The sequence below is a fragment of the Microcaecilia unicolor genome, chromosome 3 (assembly GCF_901765095.1).
Source record: "Microcaecilia unicolor chromosome 3, aMicUni1.1, whole genome shotgun sequence".
NCBI lineage: Eukaryota > Metazoa > Chordata > Amphibia > Gymnophiona > Siphonopidae > Microcaecilia > Microcaecilia unicolor.
The window spans coordinates 388,733,655-388,753,642 of NC_044033.1; the positions used below are offsets into that span (position 1 = coordinate 388,733,655).

Consider the following 19,988-nt stretch of genomic DNA (forward strand, 5'->3'; position numbering starts at 1 on the left):
TTCGGGTACCAGACTGAATTTCAGCTGGCAGCCAGATAACATCCAGCAGCCACCACTGACCCACATATTCAATGCAGGTGCCTGGATTAGGCCTGGCAGTGAATATCCAGGTTATTTTTTGCCCTTGCTGGTCAGTGCTGTCAGCTACTGACCAGTGGTGTAGCTAGGTGGGGCGCCAGGGGAGCGACCACTCCTCCAAATGGACTTCAGATGGTGACAGAACCTATTTTTCAGACAGTCTGTCACACCTACACAGTGTGCATGTGCACCTCTCTGCTCCCCCTGGCATCACAACCTGGCTACACCTCTGCTACTGACCACTGTGGGTTCAATATCAGGCCCTTAATTTGTACGCTACAATTATGCAGACAACCAAAGCATAATTCAAAGTACAATGTACTGTAAATAAGCATCTGCCATCAAACATAGATGTCTAAGTTCTGATTTTAGAAAGCTGGGATATGGACATCTAAAACTGAAGAATGTCCAAATGACAAGGGGGCATGGTCTGGGAGTATTTGCGGAAGGACTATGAATGACAAATTTTTTGTGTGCAGCTAACCTCCCATGGCCTTTTCAAGGCTTAAATATGGAATTATCATTATTTTTCCACTTCTTAAAGGCAATTCTATAAATAGGCACCTTTGAGAAGGCACCCTTTTTCGTTCATATATACTAAATAAAACTAGCACTCAGTGCCTTAGTGCCCTAAGCTCTATTCTGTAATGGTTAAGTGCTATAGCTGTGCAAATGCAAGATGGGTACAGATATTGGTAGAGCATGGGAAGGGCTGGGTAAGGTTCCCAGTTGAGCTCATAACTTCAGAATACTGTATGTTACACATGCCTTTGCTGCATTTAAGTGCTTGGTACAACTGTCGATACCTTAAATGTAAGGCGTGCTGATACTGGGTTATAGTTATGCTAGTATGTTATAACAGAATCTGGGCACCCCGATGCCATTATAGATTAGGCCTCACCACACGCATTAAGGCACCTGCAATGAGGCACCATTCCGGCCGATATTAAAAACAATTTAACTGACTGGAAACAGCCTCTGACCAGTTAAATCGCTTGTTCATGGCTATCTGGTCATTTTCAGTGCCACTTAACTGATTATCTTCACTGAAAATGACTGGTTAACGCCGAATTCAAAAGCAGCTAACTTGTAGGCGTGCCAGGAGCAGAGTCGGGTTAAATGCCAGTATTCAGCCCCTCACCGCATAAGTAAACCACTTAAATCGGGCCACATAAATAGCGGTCCTATCTTTAAGCAGTGCGCCTTATGTGGGCAAGAGCTGAAAATTGACTTACTGAAAAAAAAAAACAAGAAAACCTGATATTTAATGCCGAAGGCCGGACAGGGCCTGGCATTGACTATATGGGAATAACGCTGGAAGCGGACAGCAAAATGCTCACCGCAGTCAGCTGAATATCATGAGAATTATGTGTAGTTTTTACATGAATTTTGTTGAACATTGCTCTTCCCCGTTTTCTTGCTTTCTTCTTGACTTGGTAGTCTGCCCTGTGTTTGATATTTCTTGGCCCAGTAGAAACCAGCCTATTCTCACCTTCCTGGCCTTGAGAACTGGAATCAATTTTCTCTCACTTTCTGTCTTTCCTTTTAGCATCCTCTTTGCTGATATTGTTGGCTTCACACAGTTATCCTCTGCCTGCAGTGCCCAAGAGCTGGTCAAGCTGCTAAATGAGCTTTTTGCCCGGTTTGATAAACTGGCAGCTGTAAGTATTGCAATCCCACTCTTATGCTGGGCATTCAAGCTTTGCCTCTTTATTGTTCAGTTGCAGAAGTGGAATCAATGAGTCCAATATGCAAAAGAGTCGGGCATCCAGTTCATTTGATTCATGAGGGGAATTATGTGCCAAAATCATACAAAAATTAAACCTGAATGTTAAAATCAGAAACAACAACCCATGTTTTTAACATTCATCAATCAGTGGAGTGAAGGAGTAACCTAATGATTAGAGCAGTGGACTGTGAACCAGGAGAGCTTGGTTCAAATCCCACCGTTTCTCCATGTGACCTTTGGCAAATTACTTAATTGCCTCAGGTACAAATTTAGATTGTGTGCCCACTAATGACAGGGAAATACTTATTGTACCTTAATGTAACTCATCTTGGGAAAAGGCATGTATCCAATGCTTAAATAATAATAATATGGACCTCAGTGCTCCACCCCCACTGACTGTTCCATGGGATCAAGGCAGCCTAATCACTGATCCCATAGCTTTCACAAATGTTTTAGAAATATAACAAACTTATTTCACAATTACACTAAAGTGGAGAAAAAGACCCAATTGGCCACAAAATGCTACTTAAAAAAAAAAATCAAAATTACACACTCAGTGTTAAGTTGTACAAAATTAATTCTAGTGGTCAAAATATCGTCACCACAAAAGGCAAAACTTTTCTAGGTTTCAGTGAATTCCCTGAACTTGATGCATCAGTAACAATCCCATAGGTTGTTATTTTTGATTTTGACTGTCAGCCTTAAGTTACTTTGAGGCAGAAGTATTTTTGTATGATTTTAGAAATTTGTTATGTCACCTTCATGTGAGCTTTGATTGGGGAATCCTGTGTCACCATCCAATACAAAAGGTGTGCAGAATTCCCCTCCCCTACAGAATTTTTTAGCTTCTTAAAGAATTTGGACAGTCAACCTGGTCTAATGCAAACAACAACATTGTAGAAGGCAGGTCCTTACACACCATCCTCTCTCCCACCCTACCCAAGCCCATCCGTACCAGTCTGTCAGTCCCCTCCCACTGGTGCCTCTTCTCCCGTGCTGTTCTGGCAAGACTGAGACCAGTAAAATAATCCAGGCACTATATAGCTCTCGGCAAGTTCAAGTCAAATGATGCCAGAAGATGTCAGCTGTTCTGGAAACAGTGCTGAGAGAGACTGTGAAGAGCAAAGGAAGATGGGAAAAGCTGGCTGGCTGCTTTAAGGGGGATGTGTTACTGCACTGGCTGGGAGAGCTCCTGTGCTTGCTTGCTTAGGGCCCACCAAAGGGTTAATCCTGCCCTGAACCTGTCCATTTGTCTTCTTCTCATATTCTGTACCACATTGGGTAGGTGAACACATAAATTGCCATACACCAGCTCAGCTATCCCTCAAATCTTTACCTTATAACCCTCCTCTATCTGTCCTGAGTGTCTTTAAATAATGTATGGTCTCTCCACTATCAGGCTATTTTAGGCCTGGTTGTAATCCACTACCTAGGCCCCGTCCCATATTTTACCACCATGCCATGAAATGGCCCAAACATCAGTAAAGTGGCAGTTCAAAATATCCCAGCACCCCATACTAGAGTTATGAGATTAGTTTTGTAAACATGGAGGTCAGTATTCAAAATGTTTATCCGGTGATTTGGAGATTAGCCAGACAAATCTTAATGGTTGAAATTTGTTGCAGCAACCACTTACATTTTGTACAGACAAGTGAGAGAATGCACAAAACGTACCCAGATAAAAAGAGGCGGCGCGGAGAGCGTTCCAGAGCGCTGTTTCCTTTTGTCTACTCAGCACAAACATTCAGTGCTAGCTGTACAGAGTAACTCTAAGTGGATAAATAGCTGTCCAGAGATTACCTGGCAAGCAGAAAAATGAGGAACAATCACAAAAAGTGGAGGAACCCTTAATCCCTACATCAAAGAAGTGCAGCAAACAAAGGAGTAGGATGATCTGGCACTTTCACAAACCAAGGGAGACTTATACTCATTCAAGAGTCTTTATTAAAGAACATCAGATGAGTCAGATATTCTTTAATAAAGACTCTTGATTAAGTTTCCCTTGATTTGTGAAAATGCCAGATCATCCTACTCCTTTGTTTGCTGCAAAGACTACCTGGGCAACCTTATTTGGTTAACTTTAGCTAGGTGTCTTCAGGCTATACAAATATGGACTGAATGTTTGGAAATACTTATGTGGACAATGTTATCTAGTTAACTTTCCTACTCAGCACCATCTTGAATACTGATTCCATGGCTGTCTTGGAAACTTAGGGTTAGATCAGCGTTTCCCAAGTCCAGTCCTGGAGTACCCCTTGCCAGTCAGGTTCCACAATGAATATGTGTAAAAGAGATTTTCATATAATGGAAGCAGTGTATGCAAATCAAGTTCATGCATATTCATTGTGGATATCTTGAAAACCTGACTGGCAAGGGGTACTCCAGGACTGGACTTGGGAAACATTGGGTTAGATAATCAGCCTGTGGTTGTCAGTGATTTTATGGCATTAACTGCTGCAGGCAGAAGTTGACCTTGATGGTCAACACTGGGCCTAATCAGAGCACTGGCACTGAATTTCTGTCACATCCCTTACCTGGGGCCCAGGCCAGGCAAGTAGGGGGTGAGGGCTCAAGTCGAGCAGAGTCTGTCGGGCGTGGTGCGATTGGCCGGCAGTGTTCTTGAGGAGGTGGAGCAGGCTGGGGTGTGCGTCACCACCGCTCCCTCACGCTCCGCTGGCAGCTGTGGCTCTTCTTGGTGGCACTTCCTGTGCATCTATGGGGTTCCTCTGACTCTCATGGCTCTTTGGGCCCGAGGGCACTTCCTGCTCTGCCTCCTGACATCAGACGCCGGCAGCTTTTAGCTGGCTCTGCCCTTCTCTTGGCACCTCTGCTACAACCTTGGTTGTCCTTCTGCCTCCTTGCACTGTTGGATGCTGTCTTCTGTCTGCCGCCTGCCTGAACCCTTACCTGGACCTGGACGCTGTCTGCCGCCTGTGTGGACCCTAGCTCGGACCCGAGGTCTTGTCCTTCTATCTATCTCCTGCGTGTCATCTGGAGCTGCTGGTTCCACTCCTGTTCCGCTATCTCACTTCACCACCTGGCACCCTTGACCATCCAAGTCCTGTCAGCCGCCCACACCCAGGGGCTCAACCGCTGGGGAATGGCAGTTATCACAGGTGAAACATCGGGGTTGACTGACTTCTGCTCCTTGGAACAGAACCCGCTCTCCTGTGATCTCTGCTTCAGGATCGCACAGGGACTCACCAAACCTAACAATATCCAGTTACTGCCCAGTCACTGGAAATTATCCGAGTGCCGACCAATATTCAGACCAGTACCTGGATAACTGCCCAGACAAATTGCCACTAACCGGGTAACTCCCAACTCCGCCTAACTCCTGGACTACACTGCCCTAACTGGATGGTGCTGCGGCAGTCTCCCCAGATTTTCAGCAGCACTAGGTTGTATGCTGCTGTAAATCCAGTGATCATCTACCACCAAGGATCCAATCTGGTTATCTCCTGCTCACTATCAATCCTTAATATAGCCATACTTCTTATATTAGGGTTGTAATATAACATCAGTTATATGGTGCTCTGTGGGCAGAACTTTAGAGTGCCTGCAGCTTGTTTGTTGGGAGCAGCTGCACCCAGCTTTCGGCCCCCTTCTCTCCTTCCATTTAGTGATCTAGTTATGTGTGAGCCATGAAGGAAACATAATCGAACGGGGCCGGCCATCTATATGGGCGGCCATCTCTAAGCCTGGCCCAGGAAAGCGGCATACCCGACCGTATTATCGAAAGAAGATGGCCGGCAATCTTTTGTTTCAATAATATGGTCGGGGCCGGCCAACATTTGCAGAAAAGTAAAGGAGAATTTTGAAGAACTCAGTTCAGGACCTGCATGGAAAGAGAGAGGAAGAGTATCAGAGGAGACATTTCTTGTCTAAGGACTTGACTTACTGATTCTTTGGGACGTTAACAGTCCAGATTTGTATTGCTCCATGGTGCAACCGCACCTCAAATACTGTGTTCTGGTCACTGCATCTCAAAAATATAGTGGAATTAGAAAAAGTGCAGAAGAGGGCAACGAAAATGATAAAGGGGATGGGTCGATTTCCCTATGAGGAAAGGCTAAAATGGTTAGAGCTCTTCAGCTTGGAGAAAAGACGGCTGAGGGGAAATATAATAGAGGTCTATAAAATACTGAGTGGAGTGGAACAGGTAGATGTGAATCGCTTGTTTACTCTTTCCAAAAATACTAGGACTAGGGAGCACACAAAGAAGCTACTAAGTAGTAAATTTAAAATGAATCTGAGAAAATATTTCTTCACTCAAGTGTAATTAAACTCTGGAATTCATTGCCAGAGAATATGGTAAAAACAGTTAGCTTAGCAGGGTTTAAAAAAGGTTTGGCTAATTTCCTAAAAGAAAAATCCATAAGACATTATTAAGATAGGAAAATCCATTGCATATTCTAGGATAAGCAGCATAAAATCTGTTTTGCTGTTCTGGGATCTTGCCAGATACTTGTGACCTGGATTGGCCACTGTTAGAAACAGGATAGTGGGCTTGATGGACCTTTGGTCTATCCCAGTAGGGCAATGCGTATGTTCTGGAGGAGTAGCCTAGTGGTTAGTGCAGTGGATGTCAATCCTAGAGAACTGAGTTCAATTCCCACTGCAGCTCCTTGTGACTCTGGGCAAGTCACTTATCCCTCCATTGCCCCTGGTACAAAATAAGTACCTGAATGTATATAAACCACTTTGAATGTAGTTGCAAAAAACCTCAGAAAGGCATATTGTCAAGTCCCATTTCCTTTTCTTATCTTCATATTTAACCCTTTTCTTTTCTTTATTACTTTGCTGTACTTACTTGATGTGAAAAGATAGAAAACAGACAGTAGGGTTAAATGGTCAGTATTCTCAATGGAGAAGGGTAGATAGTGGGGTTCCCCAGGGATCTGTGCTGGGGCCACTGCTTTTTAACATATTTATACATCTAGGGAATAGAATAACTAGTGAGGTAATTAAAATTTCTAATGACACAGAGTTATTCAAAGTTGTTAAATCGCAAGAAGACTGTCCTCAGTCAGAATAATCTACTCCTCTGTGAAAGGACATTTCCAGAAAACAAAGAAAATTACTGGTGCACATTAATGACTGGCTGCCCGATAGAACTGGATTAAAGAGGAGTCGTGCTTGGAAAACAGAATCAAATGATTGATTGTGCCTGAATGATTCTAAATTTTACTTTCAGAAATACCACCAGTTGCGTATCAAGATCCTAGGGGACTGCTACTATTGCATCTGTGGGCTCCCTGACTACCGCGAGGATCATGCTGTCTGTTCCATCCTGATGGGGCTGGCTATGGTGGAAGCCATCTCGTAAGTACAGTGAGTTCTATTAAAGTTTAGAGAGAGATTAGTCTGCTGAAACCTGGTATTTTCCAACTTTCAGTGAATCCATTCATGTCCAGATGTTTGTCCATATTTCTGAATCAGTTGAATTAGGCATGGGGAAGCCACTGCTTGCTCTGGGATTGGTAGCATGGAATATTAATACTATTTGGGTTACTGCCAGGAACTTGTGACCTGGATTGGCCACTGTTGAAAAAAGGATACTGGACTGGATGGACGATTGATCTGACCCAGTATGGCTATTGTTGTGTTCTTATGTTCAGTTGAGGTCAAGCTCCATATTTTGTTGCTGGGTTCAATTTGATTGGTTCACTTCAGCTCAGCATTTAACTAAGGAAGCTTGCTTTTTTGAGTATAAATCATATTTACTCAGCTCACTAGAGAAGGGATGAACAAGAAAATTCCTTGTGGTCTAAGCAGGTTCCAATTCATCTGTCACTCGTGGCAGCTTTCTTACTGTAGTTAGGTGTCAATCAAAGTTGCAACTAGAATCGTTCTTGTCTCAACCTAATGAGATCAGGTCAGGCTTGGTCAGGATTTTAGTAAACTAGAATGGATCCTGTGTCTTGCATAATCTGAGCTGAAGTGCCCATCCTTTTTCTTATCATGCTGTTTAAGTGCTACAAATGTGACAGGAAGTAGAATGCAGCATAAATAGATCCAGTATTTTAGCTACTGATTATCCAAGGAGGTGAATGTACTGAAATGTGATCATTTCAAAAAGTTACCACATGTGACTTGCCAAAATTATTGTGAAAAAAAAAGGCTATCATGCTATATATAAACTTAATGATCAGCAAACAATACTGCATGGTATTTTACCAATTTAAGCCTCAATAACTATTTATTGCATGGTGCTTGGAAGCAGTGATGACCAAGAGGAGAACAAAGGATTCAGGTGTTCAATATGGTTGTAGGAATTTTATTGTAATAACCAACGGGTAGAAAAGCCATTGCGGTCCTCTGAAAAGTCAAGACAGTCACAAACAGAAGGAAAATGCTCTACTAAAAGGGGGCACAAAAAAGGAAGAAGTAGAGCAACGAAAACGCCTCACTGATGATGTTCAAACCAGAAGTTTATTTAAAATTCTTCTAAAACATGGATGGCGACCCGACACGACTCGTGTTGGGTTGTCATCCATGTTTTAGAAGAATTTTGAATAAACTCTGGTTTGAACATCATCTGTGAGGCGTTTTCGTTGCTCTACTTCTTCCAATTTTTGGTAACCAAAGGGTAGACATTCAGCTAGAGGCAGTCAACATTTTTAAAAACTAGCCCCAGATATTCAGTGCTGGGCTATGTGCAGACCCCAGCCCATCTCTTTCTCTCCCCCTCCCCTAGCCTAGCCATTTTTAACTGACTTAAAAAAGAGTGGAATAAGCCAACCACAGTGTCTAAGAAGACCAAAGTTTATTCTTCAGAAGAGGTATGCTGACACAGCAACCCAATATGGGCTATGTTTCAAAATATAGAGCTTTCATCAGGGGTTCTTAATAAAAACAAATACATATAAGTATTAATATTACTATAAATATAAACAAACTAAAATTAAAATTAAGAAATAGAGCAACAAATCACTCATTAAAAACATATTTTGCAAATTGACAAGTTACATTATCCTGATTTACAGGATATTATTACACAAGATACAACATAACTCAATAAAACATTCTTAACCCCCAGCACCTCCCCCCCCCCCACCTTCTAGGTAGGGACCCCACCCCCCCCCCCCCCCCCCCCGCCTTCTTTGAGGTGGCCATGAGCGGTCATGGCAGCTATTTTTCACAGGCAACCACAAGGGGCAGGAGTGAGTGGGCTTCGCTCCTGCCCCCATCGCCCCCCATTGGACTACCAAGGATACAGGTAGTCAGGACACTTTGACACATGTAAATACAATTAGAGCTAGAAATTGAATTACAAAATGAGACTATACATTGTTCATTTTGGGACCCTTATACAAAGCGACGGTAAGCCCAACGTGGGCTTACTGCTCGGTAAAAGGGAAGTACCTCCGGGCTACCGCATCAGTCCGGCGGTAGTTCCCACCCCCAGTGCACGCCATTTCCAGCACCACAAAAATATTTTAATTTTTGTAGTGCCGGTGTGGTAATTGGGCAGTGCTTCACTTGCCTCATGCCCATTTCTTTAAAAAAAAAACCCTGCTTTTTACCCACTGCGGTAAAAGGGGGCCTCAGCGTGCATCAAAAAGACGTACTGATGCCAGCACAGGCCCCCTTTGCTGCAGCTTTGTAAAAGGACCGCATTTTGACTTTAGAACATCCTATATCACATTTATATAGATTTAGATATATATAAACATGTTTTGAAATGGATCCTACATTTATAAACTTAACAAAATGAACACATGTTCATAGGCTAAGGAACAAATAAAAAAAAAATACATATCCTATATAATAATTTGCACCTCCAACATTCCATGTCTGGCTGCCTGGGTTCGTAACATCTCCTGACGTCAGCCAGCCTCCAGCGTTCCATTCCCCCTCACTGTCCCGCCCTCGCGTCAAGACATAATGACGTCAGAGGGCGGAACAGTGAGAGGGAAGGGAACGCTGGAGGCGAGCTGACGTCCGGAGGGATGTTACGAATGGAATGGAAGCCAGCGCCAGCCAGCCAGAGAACGTTCATGTACAAATCGAGGGGAGGAGAGAATCGCGGGACATCGAGGGGAGGGAGGGAGGAAGGGAGGGGAGGGCAGGGCAGCGGAGAATTGATGGACATGGATGGGATGGGAGGACAGTAGAGGAGAGAATCACGGGACACGGATGGGAGGGCAGGGAAGAGGAGAATCGCTGGACATGGAGGGGAGGGGAGGACAGGGGAGAGAGAGAAAAAAAAGCTTACATGACAGCCTTCCTAGGGCCCGTTTCATTGTTGAGGAAACAGGCATGGTTCCACTAGTTCATAAATAAAACTCCAAAGATGTTCAAGGGTCCAAAATTAAAAATAAATAAATATGAATAAATAATGTGTCAGACTTGCCAGATAGCGTGTAATGTTTCCTTTTAAAGAAGCAAAGGACTTCAAATGCTGAGTGTATACCAGGTTGTATACAGCATTTCTTTTTAAAAACCAAAGCTTCACACACTGTAAAAGAGAGGACAAATAAAACATCTCATATACCAGTGACTTTGCGTACGTAAGTGATTGAGATTAAAATAAATGTCAGTGAGGTACAGTATGAAATTTACTTACATAGTACATCTAATAACCTCTCATTAGGCACATTACTTAGGACTTGATTGTAACAAGATATCTAGCCAATTTAATGAGGCATAAGATGGGCTGCTAAATTGCTGCATTAGGTTTACTCTAGGGCAGTGTTTCCCAAGTCCAGTCCTGGAGTACCTCTTGCCAGTCATGGTTTTTCAACATATCTACAATGATTATGCATGAACTTGATTTGCATACACTGCCTCCATTATATGCAAATCTAGGGTACGTGATATGATCTTACAAGCCTAATAGTGTGACCTTTGCAATAGTGTGACCTTTGCAAGATGTGCAGGCATCGCAGTATTTCCATGTATGCATACTTATTGTTGTACCCTTTGCAACTGGCCGAGGGGCACTAGAAGTAGAAACAGTAAAATAAAAATGAAGAATGCTAATGCAGCAGCCCTCTATGGTTGTATTTACCCTCCTAAAATTGCTTAAAGAGGGCAGAATGACATAGGAACTCAGGAACCTTAGAAATTACAATTCACAATTCCTTAGTGTCAGCTTCAGAACATGCCCTATGAATAGGTATATGTCCTCCTACCAGCAGACGGGTGACTGAAACAAACTGTGAAGTGGTTACACTTGGTGCTGTAAAACCCTGCACCCCCTCAGTATTTCTCAGTCTCCTCCCCAGATGGTAGGTAGGTGCTGTGGGTTCAAAGAAAGAAAGAAAAAAAGAAAAGAAAAGCCTCTGAGGTCTGCCTGACCTGTTTCTGTAGGGGAGCCTCCCTGCCATGGTCCCCCGGGGGTGCACACTCCATGGTGTGGGTCCCTCCCCCTTTGCTGGCCCCCTTCTTCACCCAACCTTTACTTTGGGGTCTGCTTTAGCCCCCTATCCCTTTCTTAGAGAGGAGTTCGTTCAGTCAGCCCCGTGGGGACGCAGAGCTACTTGTGCTACCAAAACAAAAAAGGGAACACGAGTCCGCTGGTGTGCACCGAACTGTGCAGGTTTTTGGCCTCAGTCCTTACCTCCTGCAAGTGTCCAGGGTCCGTTCCCGCTTAGCATGCTGTCAGCGTGTGAGGGTGTGAGAGGGGTTTTCGGCCTGCTTTCTGCCTTTTCTCTTGATGACGGTTTCAGTTCCAAAAGTGCATCACTGCACATCCTGTCAGGCACGCTGCATACTCATGCCAACAACAGGCCTTTGCCGAGTGTGTGAGGCCCTCCAAGGGGAGCCTTTCCACCAGGAAGGATCCACTCTGTTGGGGTCCAATTTGGCTATGGGGCTGGAAGCCGGGGAGCACATGGGGGAATCTAATCGCACTCAGGTGGAGGTGCTTGACCTACTGGCTCCGTCTCAGACCCAGTCTCAGGCTCCTCCTTTGGAGGTTGGAGGTCGGTTGATGGTGCCAGAGCCCCTGGTCAGGCTGGCAGCGGGCAATCCATCACCCTTTTCCCCCGAGTTTGTCCTACTCTTGCACCAATTTTATTGCCTTAGTGCTGTGGTGCCGGTAGGACATAAGTGACTCTATAGAGGCAGGGGCACCTTGCACTAAGTGACACCGCCAAGTCTTGATTAGTCAGGAGGCGACAAAGGACCTCTCGGCGCCTCCGCTATTGGAAAAGGAACTTATCAAGAAGGATGAGTGGATTCATGGAGTCCTCGAAGAGAACTCAGATCTGCCTATGGGGGAGGATTCTTCAGTGGTCTATCTTTTCCACCAGCAGTAGTTCTCCTGGTTAACTGTCCAGGTCTTGCACCACCTGGGGTTGTAGGACAAGCAACTAGTGGTGCCCCGCAAAGGGGATTCGGTTCGCATGGGCACCCATCAGCCGCCTAAGGTGTTCCTGTACAATGAGAACCTCAAGGAGCTTGTTGAGGCACAATGGCAGCAACTGGATACTCTGCTCCACACGGCGCGGGCTATGACCCAGCTGTAATGTTTGCCTGAGGAGGAAGAGGGCCATTTCCGGGATCCCAAGGTGGATGCATTGGCATCACAGGGTGTCCAAGACGGCAGTGCCTGTGGAAAGCGGAGCAGCTCTTAAGGTTCCACAAGATCGGTGCTTGGAGGTGCTTCTCCCTTGGCCCTGTGGCGGTTGTGTGGCAAAGGCAAGTTTTTGTTGAGCCGAAAACCTTCCAGATGCTCCAGGAGAAGCATCAGAGGACCTGACCAGTCTAGAGATGGGCACAGCCTTTTTGTTCGATCTCCTTTATGATCTGGTCAGGGGCTCAGCTAAGAATCTGGTGCTGTAGTACTGAATCTGGTGCTTTATCTTTCCTCCATTTTCTTTTGGTGCTGTAGTAGAACATATTAAGGGATTCATTTTATAAAGTTTTTTTTCCCTGCATCTCAACCCTGTTTTACCCACAGATAAGGGCCTCAACCAGTTGTCTTTTTGTGGTGCCTCCCTGTTTGGAGAGGATCTCTAGAAGTTGGTCAAGGACTTGGGTGAGTCCAAAGTCCCAAGTTTGCCGGAGCTTCGTTCTCGCTCAGTTTCCCGCAGTGTGTCCTGTGGTTGGATCCGGGAGGTTCGACGCTCTCCATTTTCCTGCTTTGCGGGTGTCTCCAGGGGCCAGGGTTGCACTAGGTCTCAGCCCTTTCAAGGGGGACATCGGGGAAGCTGGGGCAGAACCATCAGGGCCTCGGGAGCTTCCCATGCTGCCCAATGAGCATTTGCAGGCCCACTCTCTGGTAAACCCCATATCGGGCCGTTTGCAGCATTTTTACACGAGGTAAGCCTACATCATAAGTATTGCCATACTGGGACAGGCCAAAGGTCCATCAAGCCCAGCATCCTGTTTCCAACAGTGGCCAATCCAGGTCACAAATACCTGGCAAGATCCCAAAAAAGTACAAAACATTTTATTCTGCTTATCCCAGAAATAGTGGATTTTCCCCCAAGTCCAATTTAATAATGGTCTATGGACTTTTCCTTTAGGAAGCTGTCCAAACCTTTTTTAAACTCTGCTAAGCTAACCACCTTTACCACATTCTCCGGCAACAAATTCCAGAGTTTAAGTACACGTTGAGTGAAGAAACATTTTCTCCGATTTGTTTTAAATTTACTACTTTGTAGCTTCATTGCATGCCCCCTAGTCCTAGTATTTTTGGAAAGCATAAACAGACGCTTCACATCTACCCGTTCAACTCCACTCATTATTTTATAGACCTCCGACCGGTGGTTTCTAGACCTGTTGCGCATTGGTTACTTTCTGGAGTTTCATCATCCTCTACAGAAACAATTTCTGCAGTCTCTGTGTGACTCGCCGGTAAAGGCAGTAGCCATTTGGGAGATGTTGCACCATTTATTGGAGTTGGGGGTCATCGTTCCAGTGGCACCACACAAGAGGTATTCCATCTGTTTTGTGGTTCCCAAGAAGGAGGGCTCATTTCATCCCATTTTGAACCTCAAGGACTTCAACATGGCTCTCGGGGGTTTGTTGTTCTGCATGGAGATGGTGAGGTCTGTGATTGTGGCTGTAGGCCACTTCCCATTCTGGAACTGATCCCAGCACAACATGTTTAGAGTTGAAAGCATCCAGTGGCGTTCCTAGGGGGGGCTGACACCCGGGGCGGATCGCCGATGCGCCCCGCCCCCGGGTGCAGCGTCCCCCCGGAACAGCGGGGGGGGGGGGGGGGCAGCATTCTTAGTATACTGGCCACATAGACATCCCATCAGAACAGTGGGGCACCCTAGGGAATTCTGCAGTGGACTTCACATAAAAGGTCCCAAAAACACATCTCACTGTTACCTCCTTATATTGTATGGGGAGCCCTCCAAAACCCACTAAAAACCTATTGCACCCAACTGTACACCACTACTATAGCCCTTATACCTGCAGTTGTCACCTATATGTGGGTACAGTAGGATTTTGGTGAGCTCACAATTGTCAAGGTAGGGGAATACTTCAAAGAGTCATTACCTGGATGGGAACACCTAGGAGAAGTAGAAAAGCATTGGGCAAATTTGAAAGGAGATATTTTAAGGGCAACAACCATTTTATTAGGAAAGTAAATACAAATTAGGGGAAAAGGAGGCTGCTAGGAGAAATCAAGATGTTGGCAGCAGCACAGTGTGGTTCCTGACTCTCCTTACATCTTACGTATATCATGGTGAAGAAGAAGGAAAAGGTAAGGCTCTATCCGTCAGAACGTAAGCCCCAACCCTCTACTATATTTGGCCCAATTGATTCCTACCTTTGGCGAGCAGGACCAGTCCCTCCAGAAGTTGGGGAGTCATCGGCCGCTGTAACACCATTGCCTGGAGGAATGGTGTCTAGCTTCAACTTTGATGCTTGATATGCGGGACAACCCTGCTACAGTCCCTCCTGGTTAGTCCCGAGGCCCTGACCATGGAGGCCCTTCAGCAGCCATTGGAGATACCCATTGCATGAGGGAAGGTTCGTGGGACAAGTGAGAAGGAGTTTTCCCCTCGTCTGAGTCAGCAGACCAGGGAGTTGGTGTTGGGAGGAGTTTTGGCTGTTCCTGAGAAGGAAGCGGTTCTGTCAACTGACAAAGGTGCTGTTTTTCTGGCAATGCCATCTGAAATAGTGCTGCAGAAGCCTACTGTTTTCACACTTGACCCTATCTGGACTTCCGTCTCTGATTTGATCAAAGCACTTTTGTTGCAGTTTATAGCTAATGTTCAGGAGAATAAGAAGACCATACCTAATGTACAGATGCAGTTAGATCAGGTCTCTCAGACTTTGGTCAAACATTCTCAATCTATTAACAATTCTTAACTGATGAATTCAACGTTGGTGAAAGAAAATGTGTTAATGAAGCAAAAGTTGGAAAACTTGGAAAATGCCATGAGATGTGCAAATCTTCGCATAATAAATTTTCCTAAATTATCTTATATTTTATCTAGGGAAATGTTTATGCGATATTTGAAGGAAGTACTTTTAGTACCAGAACAATCTTTTCCTCTTTTTTCCCGAATTTACCAACTGGAAAAAAAGGGACTGTACAAGGACAAACTGCTTTGGATCAAGAGACTGACGTTCTAAATATTTCCAATACTGTGGAGTCCTCTGACCTTACCACTGTGATGAAAGCCACATTATTGATTACCTTGGCTCTTTCTTCTGATCATGAATGGTTATTTTGTCTGTTTTTCAAGAAGAGAGATGTGCCTTTCTTGGGATGTCGTCAGGAGGAGAAGGAATTTCCTTTTATTGAGGCCAGCAGTTCTTCTGTTGGGTGCTTTGTTCTTCTTAAAATACCCTTGCAAATGTATAGTTACACTGAAGTCTGTAAAATATATTAAAGTCTGTAAAATATAGTTAGTATATATCATGTACCCTACCTCAACGCAAGCGGCGTCCTTGGGCTGCGCGGGGTCCCGTTGACACGCACACTTCACTGGCACTACCTGAGCCATGTGTGTGTAGTCCTCTCTGGGTGGTGTTGAGGACTGTTCCAGAATTTAAAAAGGCATGGGATAAGCATGTGGGATCGCTTAGGAACAGGAAGAATTAGGAGTTACAGAGGATGGGCAGACTGGATGGGTCATATGGCCTTTATCTGCCGTCATGTTTCTATGTTTCTACAAGAGATTGCAGAAAGAGGAAAACAAACAACAACAATACCTGTGAAAGCTAAGAGCAGCTGGTAAAGTTGTGAGGAAAGAAAGGCGCAAATGGAATGAAAAATAGCCAATACAGTAAAAAAAAAAGGGGGGGGGGAGAAGGGGAACATGACTTTGGGGGGGGGGGGGGGGTAGATATGTTAGTGATAGGAGGAGGTGCAAAGTAGCATTGCCAGACTGTTTAGACCTCAGTACCAGTATGTCTTCTGGCATCTTTGTTCAGGAAAGGAAACAGTCTATTATTAGACCTCGACTTAAGGAAAAAGAACTTAGGGGGTCTTTTAGGGAACTACATTCAAAGCGGTTTACATAGTATATACAGATACTTATTCATACCTGGGGCAATGGAGGGTTAAGTGACTTGCCCAGAGTCACAAGGAGCTGCAGTGGGAATCGAACCCAGTTCCCCAGGATCAAAGTCCGCACGCTAGCGTTTTTAGCGTGCGCTAAATGCTAGAGTCACCTATAAGAATGTATGGGCATCTCTAGTGTTTAGCACATGCTTATTTTTAGTGCACGCTAAAAACAATAGAGCGCCTTTGTAAAAGGGGCCCTTAATGCATCTTCTTATTTAAATTTTCACCCTATTACAAATCTTCCATTTCTGGCCAAATTAACTGAAAAAGTAGACTTCCAACAGGTTAATAAATTCTGGTCAGCAACTAATATTTTTCATCCTAAGCAATCAGATTTTAGGGAGTGACACAACACAGAAACAGCTCTGTTGCCATTGCCGAAGGATATTGTTTGGCATTTAGATTCTAGGAAAGACACTTCGGCATCCATTTACTAAGATGTGCTAATAGATTTAGTACACGCTAAATACAGCGCAGCCTACTGTGTACCTATGGACTGCATGGCACTTAATGCACACTAATTTGTTAGTGCACTCTAAGGGGTCCTTTTATTAAGGTGCACTGAAAAATGGCCTGCACTGGTGTAGACATGTATATTGGACACACGCAGGTCCATTTTTTAGCGCGCCTGCAAAAAAGGCCTTTTTTAACCAAAAATGGATGTGCAGCAAAATAAAAATTGGCGCATGTCCATTTTGGGCCTTAGACCTTACTGCCACACATTGACCTAGTGGTAAAATCTCACATGTTATCCAGGCAGTAATGGTCTACGCGCATACAATGCTGATTACCATCCGGTTAGTGCCGCGCACCGGAAAATTTCCGGCGAGCGTAAAAAAAATGAAATTACTGCCCGCGCCATGCGGTAGCCGGGCGGTAGTTCAAAATTGATGCGCCTTGGACATGCGTACGCACCTAGGCGGCTTAGTAAAAGGGCCTCCTAAATCCATTAGCACACCTTAATAAAAGGACCCTTTTGCTTTTTCAGCTAGATCTGAGCTCCACATCTGATGCTATGGACCATGCTCTTACTAGAGCACCTTTATGAAACTGAATTGAAAGACATGGTGCATAATTGGTTTCAACATTATTTATCACTTCACACCTATAAGGTTATGATTGATACTTCTACTTCTGCTTCAGTACTTTGAACAGAGCTAATAAAAATTAGATCTGCTGATATCAACTCATTCGTATAAAATTCCATTATTGTTAATTTTAGTTAGCAGCAGCTGTTGGCGTGCAGCCTGCTGAAAGTCTAGTTGACTGAATGGCAGATGTGGTTAAATACCACTTTTATCACCTGATGGTAGCTCCCTAATGGGTTTAATTGTTTGTGAGTTTATGTCAACAGCCATCAAGCTCAATTAACAACTCTGCAACCACTGGAGATTTTCTTTTTAAGTTTTATTTTTCAAAGCTGATACAGAAATCAACAGTCATGCAGCAAATAGACCTTATACATAAGTCCACCCAATTACAAACGCAAACCCTCTAAAACTACCTTATCACCTATCTTCCTTCTTCCCTCTCCCTTCCTTAAGCGATACACAGTACTAACTGTATCTGATATCCAACTATGACAATGCTATCAAATCTATGTAAGTCACATTGAGCCTGCAAATAGGTGGGGGAATGTGGGATACAAATGCAATAAATAATAATAATAGGGGGCCAGATGCACTAAACTTAACGAGCCAGCAACGTGGTTTTTAAACTAGTTCTAGCCAGTTTAGCACGCAAGTAGTAAACCATGACATGCACAAAAGGGTTCTCTGAGCCATTTTCCTGTCACGGTAGCAGCTAACGAAAATGGAATGCAAAGCTATTATAATGAGCTAATTACTATTATAATATGCAAGCAATGCAATGCACTACCGTTTCCGACCCTATGCACAAAAGCAGTCCCTACCTTTACCGTGGAAATTTTAATGGGAGGTCTGGACTTGCCGGGTCTTCATTATCGCAAGTAGGAGAAGGGGAGAAACAAGGCAGGCTAGATGGAGCACAAAAAAAAGTATAGCAGCTTACACGCAGTTTCTTTGCGTGTATGAAAGCCGTGCCATATTTCTTTTTCAAATGACATTTTACTGGCAAGAAATTGTGGGGAGGGGGGGGGGCAATACCGAAATGTAAAGCATAAAAGTAATGGTGACTTACCAAAAATGCAAGGAAGACAAGGGTCCATCAAAGAAACAGCGTCTCTGGAAAACGGGCTTGGCTCCACCCCCAGCTGTTCCTGCTGCTTCCTTCTATTGGCCTGCTGACATCCTAGAACACCCATCTCCCTGAAGATGAACTCTCATTGGCTGGCTGCTATCCCAACTCCTCCTCCCTACAGGGCTCCTCTGATGACATCACTTTAGAGCTGTGAACCGATTGGATCCGAACTTCCTGGTATCCTCCTCCACAGAGAGGGGCTAAACCAATTGGGCAGCATCAGCCTGGGATGTCCCGCCCACTCACTACTGGAGGGGGACACCAGGAAGTTCAGATCCAATCAGTTCACAGCTCTAAAGTGATGTCAACAGGGAAGTCCTGCAGAGAGGAGGAGTTGCTTTTCAGCAATGGCCAAACTGATACTACATGGAAAACCTGATGACAATGAGGCCATTATACCATAGGAAGTTTTTGGGTAAAAATGGAGGCTAACTATTGTGACTTAAATGTTTCTAGACTCAGGGGTCAGCAGCCCTCCAATTGTTTTAGTTACTCCTCCAATGGTACCATCAGAAATGGACACCACAGTAGCTGAAAAATAGTCAGTGGGTCCAATTATAGGAGCTAGAGGTAAGAAAGGGATAATTTGAACTTTGACCTTCTACTTCTCTGTATTAATAAGGAAAATTTAAAAACAGACCAAACAACACAGTTGGGCCCAAAAGTTTCCTTCAAAGTTGAAATCAGAGTATCTGCCAGTTCTGATCACTTAGGAGCTTTACGGGATTTTAAAGCTTCAATCACTAACTCCTCTATTGTTCCTAAAGAGCTAGTCACCTGGTAGCATGTGCTGCATTCTTATGGAGCATGCCACTACATGATGACTTTGGGAGAGCATGGTTTCCTTCCCTCAGCTCAGCCAGGCAGCATGAACAGGGCTAGAATGGCCCCAGCTGATCGCTCCATTCTGTATCCTGCATATCCCTGAAGATCTCCCTGGGACAAATGTGGGATTTTTTAACCTTATTGGATCATCCTTCTAATGGGAATAATTCTATAATGCTGCACCCATACATAACATAACTGGTGAAATATGTGTCTAGATTTGGGTGCAAGCACTTACAGTAGCCATAGAACTGATGTAAATATTTGCACCTAAATGCCAGAGATGCGTGCATAACTTATATTATTCTATACGTTATGTGCATGTGTGTGTTCTGCCCATTCTCTGTCCAGACTCCGCCTATGTATAACCTACCTATAAAATATAAGCTATGTAAGATACACTTATTTGTACAGAAGAGCGCATAAGTGGATTTGGGGAATTTATGCTTGTAAATGCACACATATGCATGTATGTGCCTTTATTCTAAATATTTATGTGTGTAATTGCAAATAAATGTTAGCACCTGCTTTTATAGAAAAAGTCCTCATGGATATACATACCAAATCTTTTTTTGTCATATCTCTGGAGCTTCCTGGGTAGTCAGCTAATTTTTTTTGTTTTGCTTATGCACAGTCCCTGGACTTTTG

General features: G+C 44.2%; 1 protein-coding gene across 1 annotated transcript in view; it reads left to right on the forward strand.

Annotated features, from left to right (window-relative positions):
* ADCY3 (adenylate cyclase 3) overlaps nt 1-19,988 on the forward strand; it is a 343,482-nt gene that overhangs the window by 208,072 nt on the left and 115,422 nt on the right. Inside the window, exons 4-5 of the mRNA XM_030198682.1 lie at nt 1,628-1,739; nt 7,005-7,132. Of these exons, the coding sequence (XP_030054542.1) occupies nt 1,628-1,739; nt 7,005-7,132 (240 nt within the window). The remainder of the gene's footprint in view (nt 1-1,627; nt 1,740-7,004; nt 7,133-19,988) is intronic.